This window comes from Chaetomium globosum, genomic scaffold (assembly GCF_000143365.1).
Source record: "Chaetomium globosum CBS 148.51 scaffold_3 genomic scaffold, whole genome shotgun sequence".
Classification (NCBI taxonomy): Eukaryota; Fungi; Ascomycota; class Sordariomycetes; order Sordariales; family Chaetomiaceae; genus Chaetomium; species Chaetomium globosum.
The window spans coordinates 3616981-3633119 of record NT_165978.1 but is presented as its reverse complement, the minus strand read 5'-3'; the positions used below and the strand labels follow the sequence as shown (position 1 = coordinate 3633119).

General features: G+C 56.0%; 3 protein-coding genes across 3 annotated transcripts; all 3 read right to left on the bottom strand.

Moving 5' to 3' along the window:
- Positions 1-1373: 1373 nt before the first annotated feature.
- On the bottom strand, positions 1374-9449 carry CHGG_06467 (uncharacterized protein; the record flags this gene model as incomplete). Its single annotated transcript, XM_001222561.1, has 4 exons — positions 1374-6888; positions 7071-7080; positions 7135-8306; positions 9193-9449. The coding sequence occupies 4 exons, from the start codon at positions 9447-9449 to the stop codon at positions 1374-1376; spliced, it is 6954 nt and encodes a 2317-aa protein (XP_001222562.1).
- Positions 9450-10395: 946 nt separating this feature from the next.
- CHGG_06466 (uncharacterized protein) lies at positions 10396-10659 on the bottom strand (the record flags this gene model as incomplete). The annotated part of the gene is made up of 1 exon (XM_001222560.1): positions 10396-10659. One exon carries the CDS (start codon positions 10657-10659, stop codon positions 10396-10398), a length of 264 nt encoding a protein of 87 aa, XP_001222561.1.
- Positions 10660-11727: 1068 nt separating this feature from the next.
- CHGG_06465 (uncharacterized protein) lies at positions 11728-12541 on the bottom strand (the record flags this gene model as incomplete). Its single annotated transcript, XM_001222559.1, has 2 exons — positions 11728-11830; positions 11892-12541. 2 exons carry the CDS (start codon positions 12539-12541, stop codon positions 11728-11730), a joined length of 753 nt encoding a protein of 250 aa, XP_001222560.1.
- Positions 12542-16139: the final 3598 nt, after the last annotated feature.

Below are 16139 nucleotides of genomic sequence, written 5' to 3'. Positions count from 1 at the left end.
GAATAGGGTGATGAGCATCGCCGATGTTCTCTACTGGTGAAACATTATGATCGGCCGAGTAGATGAAAAGTCGGGGAGGAAAGTCACCATTTGTGGTCCTAGAACCCAAAAATGAGGAACAGATCACCGAGTCTGGCCGTATCGCAGAAGACCTTCCGGACTAGCTAGCCCAAGCGGAGAACAACTAACAGTCGCGCAGAGGATTGTCCGAATTCAACATCGCCAATCTTGTGTGACGTCAACCCCTAATGTAAACAAATGCTCAGGGGTACACTAAAATCTGACCCAACCATTGAACCATTGACTTCGAACTGTGTATTGGGTCAAATCTGGCCCGTATTATGGCATTACTGAAGGCAACAGCGGGTTGCAATAAATAAGAGTCAAGGTTCTTCCTGTTGATGCTGATGCACCTTGCTCGTTATCCACACTGCGGTCTGCTGCCCGCCCTTTTCAAGGGGTTTACCACCGCATCGTTCCAAGAGTTCAATGTAGAATACGCCGAGGAGGCATTCCATGGTCAAAACCAGTAATAATTCTGGAGGTCATCAACATACACAGGCGGCACGGACACCCGTTTCACGAACAGTTAGGAGTCGATTGAGAAAGTTACAAAATTGCATTGTAATGTTTTTCTCCCACCATCATGCGACACATCCCTCAAACTCTCATCATCAGCAGACTATTTAATATCTCTGGCCTTAACTGTGTGTGATATCGTCCTCAGGTACAAAAACACTCATTATCGCGAGGACTCGTCAACACCCATCAATACGACAAACTAATAACTACATCAACAAATGCGCTCGCGGAAGATGTACAATGTATCATGTACCACAGCAGAAGTATTAACTACCTATAAACCGCACATCCGGACTCGCCCAAGCCCTCCACAAAACGGGAGGCTTTGGGGTGCAAACTGGCCTAGAAACTAACAACAACGGCAAGAATAAAAGTGTGATATCAGAAGGTGGGGGGTATCATTCTAGTACAGTCGTCTCCAATCTCAAAGAATGGCTTGCCGCTTGAGCAAAAGAGGGCAAAAGCAAGGCAAGGTGAAGTGAAGTAACGGTCAAAACGAAGCGCAACAGCAACAAGAATGGTGTCGGTCGAAGGAAAAACGCCAAAAAAAAAAAATAAAAAAAAAATAAGGGAACAAAAAACAAGGAGATAAGCTACTCCGAAAGCATTACCGCCGCCGCCACCACCTGCCGCCGTGTGCTGGCACATCATATCTACCATACGACCCGCTCCATAATTTTCTCCGCTTCAGTCTTGACGCAAGGAAATATCACAAAGGGAAAAAAAATAGGTTTGTTCAGTTGTTGGGTAAACCGGCGGTGACCCGTTTAGCCACCACCTCTCCTCCACGTTCAGTCCTCCTCAAAAAAACCAGTATCGTCAAAGTCCTCAGCTTGGGCATCATCGTCGTACGCGCTCGAGCGCATCATGGGAGGCGTGACGGGGTCGGCGAGCGGGCGCCGGCGCGGCGTCTCCTGCACCGCCGGGGCCTTGCCCTTGGAGGAATCCGAGAGCGAGGGGGAAGCCGACGACGGGGGAGGCCTGGGCCTGTTGGCAAGGTCCTGCGCGGTGAACCGGCGGCCGGTGCTGGAGAAGGCAGTCGGCTGCTGCTGCTGTTGCTTGGATCGGGCCGTCGGGGTCTGGTTCACGTGCGATGCCGGGGGCGTCAGGAGTCCGCCGAGCAGGTTGCTCGAGGCGGGGCTGGCGCGCGATGGCGTCGAGTTCGTGTTCCGTCCGTTGGCGGGAGCAGGGGTTGACAGGGCGCTGCCGAGGTCGCGCGCCTTCCGCCAGTTACCCCATGCTGCGGCCAAAGGACCGACCGCCTGAGCGACACGAGGCGTTGCCGCCTGAATCGTGGCTGCGATGTTGGGCAGCTTGATGGATGACCCGCCGTTCATCGCCCGCTCGCGTTCCTGTTCCTCCATCTGGAGGTTCGCCTTGAGACGGATGGCTGCATCCTTGACCGCGTTCTTGTCGTAGTCGTCTCGGCTCAGGGCGCCGATAATGTCCTGGAGATCCGAGTGTCTGACAGCAAGAAGTTCGCGCAGCCAGATAATCTCGTCATCGCGCTTCGAAATCTTGGTCTCCGCCTCTGGATCCACCGTGGAAAGCTTGGATTCCAGCGCCTCGATCGTCTGCTCGCGTTCTTGCAGCTGCTCTTGCAGCACCATGATGGACTCGCGCAGAGCTTGCGGTGAGATCCTCTCAGGAAGGTCGAGCTGACGTGCAGCAATAGGAGCAGCAGACGTGACGGAGACGGCAGGCTTTTGTTGAGAAATGATAGCCTCGGGCCCGGAGGCCGACTTTGCAGCCAGGGCGGCAGCTCGGGCAGCTTCCTGGGCAATTTCCAGCTTCTCCTGCAAATGCGCCACTTTGTCCTGCAGATGTTCCGACTTGGACGTCGAGATGCTGAGGCGTTCCAAAAGGTTCTGCTCGGCCCTGTGCGCGTCCTCCGTCGTGTTGTTGAGTTGGCGTTCGTAGCGTGCCTGTAGGTCCTCGATCTCATTTTGATGCTTGCGCACCAGTTCGTCGTGGTTCGTCTGCTTTGAGTTCTGCGCTTCCTCCAGCAGCATATCGTGGCGAGCCTTGGCCGTGTCAGCATCCAACTTGACCTGATCGAGCTGGGACCTGAGTCTCGACACCTGGTCCTCGAGCTCCTCACGGGCGACGTTGACCTGGTGGTTGGCATTCTCCACCTCGGCCTGCATCGCGTCACGCGTGCGCTGAACCTCGCGAGCACCAGATTCTCTGGCCTCCTGGAACTCGGCCTGGTAGCGGAGAGAGCTCTGGTGGAGCTTGTGGTTCTCGGTGCGCAGCTCTGCGAGGAGGCCCTCGAGCCTCTTACACTCGGAGACAGCCCGCATGCCTTGGCGCTCACCCATCTCCAACCTCTCGAGTTCCGTCTCGATACGCTCGCGCGTCCTTGCCTCGGCTTGTAGCCTGGCATCGAGAACCTCTTGTCGTGCAAGCAGCGCCTGTTCCTTCTTGGTACGGCGAGCGTTCTCCTCGGTGATCTCCCTCGTCGCTTGGGCCATCTCGTCTTGCATAGAGATAAACTTGGTGCGCCAGGTATCACGTATACGCTCATTCTCCTGCAGCTGGGTGCCCAGAGTGTCGATGAGCTTGTGCATGGCCTTGTTCTCGTCGAGGGCGTGCGCAAGATCCTTGTCACCACGTCGAATGATGGCGCCGATGCGGTCAGTCTCAGAGCGCCAATGCTGGGCTTCCTTGCGTGCCTCGCGGGCATCAGCCTCGAGGGCATTAATGCGGTTCTGCGCTTCACCCTGAGACTGATGAGCAGTGGCCTGGCTGGCCTCCAAGACGGTGAGACGTATGGCACTCTGGCTGTGGAGAGCCTCGGCCGCCTTGATCTTCTCGTCCTTCTCGTCGACCAGATCTCTAAGCCGTGTCTCCTCCTCGGTCGCTATCCGAAGCAGGCGCTGCACCTCAGAAAGCCGGTCCTCGGCCGCCCGTCTGCCCTTGACCTGTTCTTCTGCGTCGGTCTCCGCGTGCTGCACCCGATCTTCAAGGTCGGCAATGCGCTGGTTCAAGGCACTCTTGTTTATCATCTCGACCTCGATCCTGGTAGCCACAGATTGGAGTTCACGACCAGCCTCTGCCGCCCGATCTTCAGCAGCGCGCCTGGCGGAAACCTCGGCTTCGGCCTTGGTCTCCTCGGCGCGGAGCCGCTGTTCGAGCTCAGCAACGCGGGCCTGGAGCTCGTTCACCTGCTCATCCTTACCCGTGGCAGGGGATAGGGGTGGCAAGCGGCGCTCCACGGCATCCTCAACAATAGTCTTGAAGTCCTCGCTGCGGAACGCAGGTTGAAGCGACTGGCCCAGGTGCTCCTTCATTTCTTCGATTGCCTTCAGGACAAAGGAGTTGTCAAGTGGCGACGACGACTCGGCCAGCTGATTCCGCCGCTGCGAGGCAAGGACATCCAGAATGACAGCACGAATCTGGTCCATCTTGCGGTCCCGACGCGGGCTCATGGAGCGAGGGGGGCCGGGCATCTCATCATCCTCATCATCAGCATCACTCTCGCGAACTTCCACAGAGAAGCTGCCTCGTTCACGGCGGATGGATGGCGCCCGCCTCGACAAAACGTGGTTGATGCTGTCCAGCGTCCGCTCAAGCGGCCCAAGACGGGCAGCGAGCAGGCCACCGACAAGCTCATTAACACGACCGTCGAAAAAGGCGACGCGCGACTCCAGCTTGGTTTGCTCTGACTCGCTAAAGACGCCTTCCCAGTCACTAGCTGGTAGGCTCTCGCTACCATTGAGACGGTGGACGGCGCCCTCAGCTGACTGGCCGCTGCGGGAGGGGTCGATGAAGGGGTCTTCCAGGTCGAGTGCCGGTGAATGAGGATAGCCAGCTTGGCTAGGACTTGGAGCATCACTGCGCTCGTAACTCGGAGGAGGTAGGCGGGTAGGTGACGAGTCCGTAACAAGAGCAGACGGGCGGATCGGACTCGCCTCGTGCCATGGTGACTGATCGTCATATGTCCTGTTGACACCCATGTCCGGGTCGTCATTCATGAGACGCATTACCTCGTCGATATCAGCCATAGACTGCTCAGCGATTAGATCGCCTACCGCAGGTTCGTCACGTTCGACAGTTGACGGAGTAAGCAGCTTCTCAGAGATGGGAGGCGAGACGGCGCGTTCAACAACGGCCGGCTCGTCTTCTTCCGTCGGCGATGTAGGAGCAGCGAAGCGGGAAGCGGCGAGGCCGCTACGCTTCGGCGGCTGGGGAGGTGATGCTTGTGCATCATCAGAAGCAGCGATGTTCTCGGCAGCAGCGGGCGGTTGGGGAGCGGCCGTGGGTGGGGGAACAGGATCGGACAGGACTTGTTCTTCCACCGGCTTCTCAACGGATTCCGCCACTTGTTCCTCTGGGGTCAGCGACTCCTCCTTAGCGGCTACTGCTGGTTCAATGTTGACCGTCGCATCTGTTTCCGGAGAAGCAGACGCGTCGGTAATTTGATCGACATTCTTGTCAGAAACAGTATCGGTGGTCTGTTCGGTAGGAGCTGCCCAGACTGCCGCACCGGGTATAAAATCCTTGGCCGTGGCAGAGAGGGACTTCTTGTGGCCAGGCTTGAATGCCTCGGGATCGAACGGCCTTGCGTCGTTGAAGGCTTGCATGTCAGTGTTGTTCTTGAACTCGAAAGGTGCCCATTTCAATGTGGCATGGTCCGGCGAGGGCTCAGAAGGGCTAACGGTGGCCTTCGTATCCGTCGTCTCGGAGGCCATGGTTGACGACATTGTCATGTCATTGAGCCCCAGGTTGGACTCATCAAACGACTTGTCTTCCATTGTATCCAGGTGCGGCTCGGGCACAGGCGTGTCGTCCTTGGTGGGTTCCGCAAACAGCGGCACATCATCACCGTCGACGGCTTTTTCCCAGGTCCTCTTGACGCGAGACTCATCAAACAGAGGGCGGCCATCAGAGTCGTACCGCACACCATTAACAGCGGGCGATTCCTGGCGTTCTAGTTGTGTGATCGAGGCCACGTCGTTGTTCTTCACTGACTTGCCATGAGCCGCCCCGCTTAGATCAATGGCGCCAAAGATGGAGCTGTTCCGGTTGCTACCACTCTCAGCCCCCGACATAACCGGGCTCGCGACGGACGCAGGCATTGATCTTGGTGTGAAAGAAGGAGCATCCGGGCGAAACTTGGGACCAGAAGCCGAGAAGCTGAACTCGCTTTGGCGGGGGGAGAAGACAGGCGCGTTTGCGTTGATCTTGGAGGAACCAGCCGTTGGTAGGCTGGGCTGGTTCAAGTTGGTTTGATTCACGCTCGTATTGAACACCGTGGGCTGGAAGGAATTGTTTGAGAAACTGAATGCGCCGGGCTTGAAGGTGCTCGTGGGGTTGAACTTGAATTCAGGAGCGTCGACATTGAGTTTTGAAAAGGAGGAAACGCTGCCATGGCTGGGGCGCGCTCGGTGGCCATTGGTCGACTTGCCAGACTCGTTTTCGGTCCAGGGGTTGCTAGCAGTGGAGAAGCCACGCTGGTGCTGGGCAAGCTTGGAGAACTCCAAGGTCTGCACAGGTGTGCCCAAATTACTTGGGTTCGTCTCGATCTCATCTTCCTCGGCCGGCTGCGCGGTGATCTGCTGGAGGGTGGGCCTGAAAGTTCCCTGGGTAGAAGCGTCGTCTTCAGTGAAATATTTCTGGGATAGCGAATGCCCGCGGCTATGGGGCCGGGGATGATGCAGTATCGGGCCATCCGCCTTCCCGGGGAATCGATGAGGCTGAGGCGTGAACTGGCCCAATTGCTCTCCCGTATGACCAACCGTAGAGGCAACCGGACCTGCCTCTGGCTTGTCACTGTCATTGTGGGGGCTGTAGTCCACGTCGTTGTCGAGCTGTGACCGCATTTGTTCCTCCAGGTGATACTCTGCTTCGTCGATCTCCTTCTGCAGGCTATCGCTGGCATTGTGGTGGACAAAGCGCTGCTTGGGACTCTTTGGTACCGGAACCTCGGGTGCTGGTTCTTCTTCCACCTCACGAAGGTCTTGGAGGCGAGGCGAAGCTCTAACCGGTGGTTGGAACTGATGAGGCAACGTCGGAAATTGCAGTGACTGGTGACGATGATGCCCTGGCATTCCATCGGGAGAGAAAGGTGAAGGGGGCGACATCATCGCACCGAGGTTAGCCAGCGAGGGCGAGCCACCACGGTGGCCGTGTTGTAGCATCATTTGCGGAGACCACCCATGCGGTGAATGAACAGAAATCGATGCGCGGGGGTTGAATTTGGAGCCAAACGGTCCAGGCGAAGCGCCAGCCGGGATACCAGGGCTCTGGGAGGCGGATGTGACGAAGTGGCCAGGGAAGGGAAAGCCGGGGATGACCGGGGTGCTCGAAGCCGAAGAAGTCGGGAATAGGCGGGGGAGAAGGGGAGCGGGGGGTATTGCGCGATCGATGGCTTGTCTGCTTGCTGCAGATGCTGGGGGAAATTCGATGGCGGTAGGGGGGTCCTCATCTCCAAAAGATACTCCGGAGTGCGCGGAGCTTTGCCTCGTTCAGCTCCTCTTACATACCGTTTCCACGCTACGGACACGGTTAGTATCAGAATATAGAATACCCTAACCACAAAGCGCTTACCGTTTAGGTCCGGAAGAAGCACTGTCCAGTCACGGCTCTTCTGCTCTTTTATCAAGTCCTCGGGATCTGGCCAGGCACCCCTACTCTGTGACTGTTCCTTCGCTTCCACCTCTGCAGCCGGCTCGTACAAATCGAATCCGTCGATGTCGTAGCCGAGTTCCTGCCAGCTCCGGAGCATACCGGAAACGTTGGCCTCGGTCAGGGGAACGGGGCTTTTGCCCGGCTGACCACGCTCATTATCCCTCGGAAGAAGAACTAGAATATTTTTGCCTTTCCAGGGTATCCTCTTCTTTAACCGCGGCGTCGCCGCGGACCGCTTGACGACGGCTCTTGGTGGGGTAAGAGGCACAGTGTTGGGGATGCCACCAGCAATATTTGGTCCTGTCGCATTGCGGTCGCTTGTCGGTGTGTGAGATCTCTCCATTGGTTTGCAAAATGGTCCAAAATCCCCTATGCTGTCGGGTGTCGCCATGTCGTCCGACGATGCCATCTTGTTGGTCGTGGTGTCTTTTTTGCGGCTCAGGTGCGATTGCCTGAGTGTCTCGTTGCTAGACTGCTTCCCCAGTCCGCCCCGAGAAGTTTGCCTACTCCTATCACCCGATTTTGTGCGGTTTGCCTTGGGGGTTCGTACGGTGTCGTCGTCCAACCAGGCAGCTTCCTCGGAAAATGAGCCGCTCAATGAAGAGTTCTCACTATCTCCGTCGCTGAACCAGTGCCGTCTCTCTTGCTCGACGGTGCCTCCAGCAGTATGCTGGCGGATCCAACCCTCGGTGATGCCGTTCGCGACACGCCTGGCCCGGTTCGCGAGGACAGTGGCGGCCGCGCTGATCTCCGGTAAGCGGACCTCTGGTTGGGTCTCCTCCGGTATGGTAGGAGCAGGCCGGAGGTAAGGGGTCTGAAGCTCCAGACGATGGAGCGGCGAGTCTCCAGAGGCGTCGCTACTTATACTCCGGCTGTTCCTAAGGTGTGGCGGATACGGCGAGCCCCACTGGTTGGCAACGTACTCGGTAGCGACGTCGTCCTCCGACTCTGCGCGGCTGTCCGGCGGGGTCCTCAACAGCCCGAGGACGCGCTCGGGCAGTGTGGGCGCTGACAGGGGCGGGAGGTCGGGGGACGCCTCACCGTCAGCGGTGGAGGCGCTGGAAAGCGCAGGCGACACTGTGGGCGACGATCTGTATGGATCCCAGGAATTATTTCGTCGTTCCTGTGCCGGCGCACGAGGGGGGAGGGGGGGTTTCGGTGACAGCTTTGCGGATGACGTTTTGACGGTTCTTGGGGAGAAGTGCAAGTTAGATTAGTTAGCCACAGTTGGTCGCCCAGAGAGAACCTGTGGGCGGCGTAGCAGCGATCGGCGGGATTAAGCTCACGGATAACAAGATCAGAGCAGACGATTCGGTAATCGCCTGCACTGATTCTATACAATTTTCAAAAGAAAGTCCACGCGTCACAAACAATCTTCCGTCACCCTCGTATCACAACGTTGTCGGGGACGGGCACTAGCGGAGGTGGTGGTGCTGTCAAGTTGTCAAAAGTTGTCAAGCGAACCGATACGCGACGCGTTTCTGGTAAGCTGCGGCAGAGGTCGGTGTGCTGGTCGAATCGAAAAAAAGGGGGGACAAATTACAACGTTTTAATTTATGCCTGACTGAATTAAACGAGCGAGAAGAAGACGGAAAACCGAAGGTGTGCGACTTTGAGACACATCGAGGCTGCGCGCGGTTGCTGCCGAGAATGGACTTGACGTGACGGTGGTTGAAGAGACTCGGTAGCCTGCACCATGCAGCAAAGGAAACGCGAAGACGGCCGTGGTTTGGCTTGAAGGGGACGGGAAGGTGGAGGAGTCGTGGGCCAACTTGGGCAATAAATTTCCTGGCCGGGAAGAGCTGTGTTTAATCAACCAACTTCCCTGCTCGGTCCACATGCTTTAGCTGGTAATTTCGTTCGCTTTTGGCAGATGGTCGGTACCTGACAAACGCACAGATAATGGGACGAACCACTCACGGCCGCCCCCTGTGACCAAGTTACTTGTAACAATTGCGACGCCGGAGCATTAAGAACCTAGCTTGGAGCCAAAGCCATCCACCATCCGTCAGACTTAGCGCAGGCAGACCGCACTGCTTCGAGCGGTTCTCATCTTCAACCTCGAGAAGCACTCCATACGTTGGACAACGTGGACGAGCCACGACAGACATGCATGGACCCCTGCGAAGCACCCCTTGCAAACTATGCAGTAGGAGATCCACTGAAGCCGCGGGGCCGAGTGGCTGCTGCACGGACAACAGGGCAAGAACTTGGGATTCACAGGCAAGATCCATGTTTGTTGTTGTGTAGAAAATGCTTTTGTAGGTATGGCTCAATTATTATTCCAGTTCCTTCTTCGCATATAAATGGCAAAGCCTTCATCTTTTTGCGCCTTTGATATTGTTCAATTCGAAGAAGAAGGAAAAAAGGGCAATCTGACGCCCGTTTGATGATGCATACAGCCGAATCGGAAGACGACTCGATCAACAACGACAAGCCAGCCAACGCAGTCCGTTCGAGACACTTTGCTGCACGCCGCCACAGTGCCTGACTGGTGCCCGAGTCAAGTGGTCTCGCTGGCAAACTCGAGGCCCTCTGATTGGTGATTCCCGAGTGTGCTCCATGCGCGAACGACACCGCCGAACCAACAAATCCAAAACAACAAACTCCCAAACTCCTCTTGTCCCCCAGCCCAGCCCGACCAGAACCCACAACTAACCCCCCCATATCCACACCGAAGCCTGACCGCCGCCGCCGCCGGGCGGCTACACCTCACAGAAATAATCGAACTGCTCATCCGAGCTCACTAGCACTTGCGTCCCAAACGTCTTGACCGTGGCCGACGACGCCGAGCTCTTGCACTGTTCTATAACACCCGCAAAACGTCAGTCGGACTACTACTGCCCTCCAACACCAAAGTAGTTACCTAGGTAGCTAGGTACCCAAACATTGGTGTCCAACGGGGCGGGTAGGCAGGTAGGCGGGTAGGCGGGTAGGCGGGTAGGCGGGTAGGCGGGTAGGCAGGTAGGCAGGTAGCCGGGCGGGCAGGACTGACTCACCGGTTTGCTGGTCACAATCACCGACCTCGAAAGCGCCGCCCCTATTGTTGGCTATGTCGGCGCACGCATTCTTCTGGTTGTCACAGGCGCGATTCGCGGCAGTGTCGTAGTCTCTCTTACCCAGGGTATTGCCCCCGGTTAGCGAACCTGTGTATCTTGCGGGGGGGGGTTCTTATATGACTTAGATAGATGGGTGGCATACAAAAGTGTCGCCGTCGACCTCAAACGGTCGCTCCGGGTCGCCCGAGTTGGTGATGGCCGACGCCCCGGTGCCACCAAGGGCGCCTGAGAAGACTTGCAGGTTGGTGCGGCTCTGCTGTCGCGGGAGAATGACGCCTAGGTGAAATTCGCTCTGCCCGACTCCGTTGCCGCTGCTGCCGACGTTGAGTGACGCGACGGCGAGAGCGGACCAGGCCGCGAGGAGGGACAAGGATGTGAGTTGCATTATGGGAGGCTCTGCTATCGTAGGGCGGCGGAACGGTTTCGGCCCAGGCTCATGAGCCGAACAAACTAGGGTCAGGGAAACGTGGCGAGGAGGTTGTCACGACGTGATTAGCTTCAAGAAACGTAGTAGTATCAGCAGTATCATGGCATCGTGGAAGGTAAAGGGTGGATGGATGGAGTAAAAGAATCCAAGCAAGAAGCCATGATATTTTCTAGCTCGATCTGCCACACTAAGTGCATTCCGGAGAATTCAGATCCGAATCGACCTGAACACAGTGACCCTCACTGCCCAGCGTGCTAACCTTGGTGATGAAACTGTCTTGAGACAGATGCGCTCAACCATCACCAAAAGGGGTGCATCCCAGCACGTGACATGGCGATGCGCCTGTCCGAGCGTCAAGGGTTCATTCGGAAACTGTTCCTAATCTACATCTCAGGCGGAAGACTACAACTATGTGAACGGGCGGGTATGTGCCCGGGCGTTATGCACAGCACATATGCTGCGGTACAAAAGGCAGGCGTTGTGGTTATAACGGCAGGTACTCCAAAAATGTCAAAACTGCCCTGGCTTCAGTGGATGGTAGATATATTAAAGTTCCTACACATGGCTAGGTAGGTATTTTGTGCGGCCTCGGACCACATCAAATCCAGTCGAAACCCATCAAAACATGAAAGAGAAAAAAGACAGAGAGAAAATCTTCGTTTGGTGTGTCCCAGAATGCTCCACTTAGCAACCTCTTCAACCGCCACAACGAGGTAAAACTCCGCGATTTCGCCATCCCCAGCATCTTTGGTCATTAATGGATGCCCAAAACAGGCTCTCCCTTTTTTTCCCCACGCAAGCCATGCCTACCCGAAGGTTGATTGACGCGATGGTAAACATGCGCCAACTGCTTTCTCGACCGACAACGATGACGCCTGGACGGATGCTGTAAATGGTCCGTAAAACTCCTTACCGCTCCCAAAATTGAGACGAGGAAACCAAAAATATCGACAAACGAAGCAAGCCGAAGTGGCTATAAAAAGCGAATTCCACCATGCAGAAGAGCGGGAGGAGGGCGGCGGTAGCTTAAAAGTTGGCCGCCGTGTTGACTTGGGTCGGCGCGTGGTAGCTCTCGAGGGTGCTCTGGAAGGGAGTGCGGCTGGTCAAGGAGCCGCCGGTCTCGGGCTTACTCTCGATGGCGCTGCCGTAGTCCATCAAGCCGTCGTTCTCGTCCTGGTGCTTCTTGCGACCCCAAATCCTCCAGGCGACCAGCGCCAAGCCGCCGAGAAATGATGGCACCGCCCACGCCAACCACCACGCCGATAACCGTGTTGCGTGTCTGCGGCGACATACCCGACTCCTGGCCGCTGTTTTTGTCGTCCGCGAGCCCGGGGGTCTCCGTTGAAGTGGTCTCGCTGGTGTAGGTAACCGGCGAACCATCTTCGCGAGTGGTCGTGATAATCTGGGTAGAGGTAATCGTCGTCTCCCCAGGTGTGTCCTCGTCGGCCGATGAGGTCGGCTTGGCCGAGTGGCTCGTTGTCGGCGAGCTATTGTCGTCGTCATTTGCGCTGGAAGAAGGCGGCTTGTTGGACGATGTAGGCTCCGGTGTGGATGTTGCTGGGGTTGACGTCACAGGAGGCTTTGTCGGGGTGGACGACGTGACGGGAGGAGGGGTGGACTCGGGTTCTTCTGAAGTGGGATCCGCCGGGACCGATGTCGACGTCTGCTCAGGAGAGCCCGCATCCGTGGTGTCGGGATCGGCCTTCGCGTCGTCGTCCTGTCTACGCTGAATCTCTTTTACCTTGCGCCCGGCAATGTTGGCGCCGGCGAAGGTGGCCTCAGCGACAGACACGGCCGAAAGCCCCAAGACGAGGAACCTGAGCGCCCTGTTGAGCTGCATTGTGACCGATTTTGTCGCGGTCGCGAGACAAATGCGGCGATGGCCCCTTTCGTGTGATACGAGAGGCGCTCCCGTTTAAGAAATGGTATTCGTATTCCCGTCGCTGTCTCGCTCCTCTACTGTTATTCGTGAAGCGTGTCGAGTTTTCGAGGATCGCCCAGGCTGAGCCGACAGTTTCGGATGAAAGGCGACCAAGCCGCAAGACAGGCCGTTCCAAACACGGCGAAATGAAGGGTGTGCCGTGTGACCTGGGTGGGTCGAAAATATAACCCGTGCTGAAATTGAGGAAAGCTGGTCGAGCTAGGTACCTTAGATGCTTAGTAGTAGTGCTGTGTGATATTGAACGTAAAATCAAATCGACTAGGAAACGAGAGCGGGGAAATGGAAACGAGTGGATTTGTGAAATGGCTTTTTGGAGTATGTTTGAGAGAAAGGATGAGCCGGGCAACAAAAGTTGGTCTTCGCAGATTGCGTGGACGGGAAGGGGTTGGCAGGGGCAGGAGGGGATGAGAACGTCAGGGGTGTGGGCTTTGGGAGCCACTTTCGGTGTCAACGGTGCTCGTATCCCGCCGCGCGCGTGAGGCCACCATCCATTTTCAGCCATTTGCCCACTGTCGGCAACGGAGAACACACTGGCAACGGTCGCGTGGCCGAACGGGACATCCGCTCTGCCGCTTTCTCGACTCCACCGAACCATCGTCCCTCCGCTTTTCTCTTTCCTGATTGCCTCACCATCCAATCGATGCTCTGAGAAACTTCCAGGTTTCCATGCCACAGTTTCGCAGTGAACCCCCCAGGCCCCCCAATTCGTGCCAGTCTCCCAGTCACGCCGTTCAAGGTGAGCAGTCCTGTCGATCCCGCCACCCAATCGACGGCCAAGCATGTTTGAACGAGCCAACCCGAGCCAACGTTGCGCGAGACGGGTTGAATTGGCTGACTGGTTCGTCGAACGCCACACGCCATGTTTTGATGCAGTGCAGGCTGCAAATGCATGCCATCATGGAACATTGCTTGCATTCCTCGTTCGATGGATACAAATGGCTACCTTAACAGCCCACCCGCCTAAGTACCCGACCTACCTATTTTGCTCGGCGTACTGCCCGGGCGAGAAAATCACAACGCTCCGACTCTCGACTTCTCGCAGGGCTGTCCCAAATGCCGGCGCCCGTCGCCAAAAATAACCGCCCGGGACGCCCACAGTCACAGTGAGCAGCGCTTTGGGATCCTCTGCATGATTTTGTTTTAAAGATCGCCGTCGAGGCATGGTTTATGATCGGCGGAAAATGCCTGTTGTGGCTTAGACGTGCCCTGGCAACTCCTTGGATTGTCCCTGCGAAGGTCGACGGAAACTCCAGACGACAGCCAACCTGGGAACGGCACGGCAATCACGGTGCTTCGTAACTCTTGTCCCTTTAAACCAGTGACAGTGGTTTTGCTCCACTGGCGCAGTGGTAAAACGGTCGTGAGCAGCCATCCGAGGCATTCCGGAAGTGGGCTGTTGTTACATCCATCTGCGTTCTCGCCACGTCTGAGACCAGAATTTTAACCCCGGTCGATGTAACAACGCCGGCTCAGCCGGTTGCCATCATGGAATGAACGTTTCTCACAACTAACAAAGAGCAACTGCTGTTGGTAGTTTGAGGTTCAATCTTCTGCCCTTTTGACACCGGTGAAGACCTTACGTTTCTTGTTCTATGAAATCTTCCAAACGGGAGGAAGCACATTCGAAAGTAACAAGACTCAACAATAAGGATTTGGTGATTCATATCATCTATTTGGGCTACGCGGCCGCCAACAAGGGGGCAGCTGTACATAACTCCACATTGGCCCGTCAGACTCCCCATTACGCCACTTGCTGTGTCCAAGCCATTGCCAGGCCATCGGGCGTAAAAGTCACAGATACAGACCCAGCACCTGTGAGCATCACAGCGGTTCAACAACACTAATGAACTCAATCAGGTCAAGGGTAGCAAAGGTTTACTAACACTGAGGTCCATAACACCAGGCTTCGTCGAGAAGCAAAAATAGTTGTTTTTGGGGACGGATCATAAAGGTTTACTGCCGTGCCCTCGTGCAACTTCCCTAGTCCCACCAGGACAACAAGTAAATATTCGCTTTTGATTCAGGGTTGTTACCGTGATCCATTCTTAGGAAAGAAGCCATAGCTATTTTAGTCTGAGTACTACCAGCAAAACACACAAAATACATATGATGGAAGGTTGCCATCAGTGCCAGCGGCGGGTGACCAGTTGAATGGACCGTCGTAGCTCGGTTATGTTGATGTCATCACATCAGGCCGGCTTGGTTGAGCAGTGGGGTCGGATTGCCGGCCAAAGCTCAAGCCCGAACGCGCGATGCAGAGAGGCTGGAATTGACGGTGATCGGGGATGAGAGTTGCCCGTTGCCCCAGTAGTGAGGGTGACTTGCGGGAACAAGACACCATACCTAGTGAAGCAAACACCACGTGCTTCCCTCCAGCGACATAAATAAAATGGCAACTCTGGTCCCTTTAAACTTTAAAAGGTGTCGTTTGCGGCGCTCCGTATAGATACTAGTTGGGAATACAAATTCCTGACAACGGGAGTTCCGGCAAACTCCCCACCCCGCGAGAGAGTTGAGAAAGGCAGTAGACTAATGAAAGCACGGTCTTGATCCAGAGGTTCGGGATCATTTTGCACCTGATTGCTCAGGACATTGGGTAATTGACAGCCAAAATAGACCTATCTATACTTAGGATCGGTGAACGAGAGGGATCTTTAGAATACCTCCATTATTTTGACGGCTCATTACGCTGTAATCGTGTTGGTTGGTCAAGAATCGTTGTGTTTTGCGTCTTGTTTATCGCTCGGTTCCCCCGAAGGATAACTCTGCCACGGCCGCCTAAGAAGAGTCCTCTGCTTTCCAGACGGCCTCCAAGAGCCACAAACAACGAACCCCCGAATCCAGAGATCAAACTGCCATACAAGGACGACACCTGGCAGTTTTCACTGCTTGAAGAGAGCCTTGTGACTCAAAGAGAGTAGTGAGAGGACAAAACTTACCGGCGGAGCCGATGGCAGACTAGGGAGGCTTGTTTCCGTGTGGTACTCACCTGTCGCTGGAGACTTGACAGGGTCAGCTTGCAGCCCACTTGATGAACTGGCGACTCAACTATCCCATCATGATACTTAAATATGACCAGACCGCCGAGACACCGGGCTTCCCCGTCATGCCATGCACGGGATGCAGCTGCCATGGGGGCAGGGCTATGCAGATAGTTCTCCGATTTCCCCGAGGACGACCAATCCCCCGTCCACGCTCCCGATATCTGGGCTAGCGCCCCGAAAAGACAACGGGGAACAGAAGAAAGGGGGCTTGTCGGCTGCCATCATGATGGACAGAGCACCATCCCACGGCCGACTTTCTCAAACCTCAACTGTCCGATCTGGGACTCAACCGCTCGGCCGGGGGGGCGCCATCCATATTCGTTGCACCAGATTCACTCCCCGCCCAACGACTGTCTCAAGCTTCCATGTCAAACCCTGCCCATGGGAGCTCACTCGCAAACCTCGAGCAGCCACAGGGAAGGGTCAAACGACAAGGAGTTGATAATTCAAGA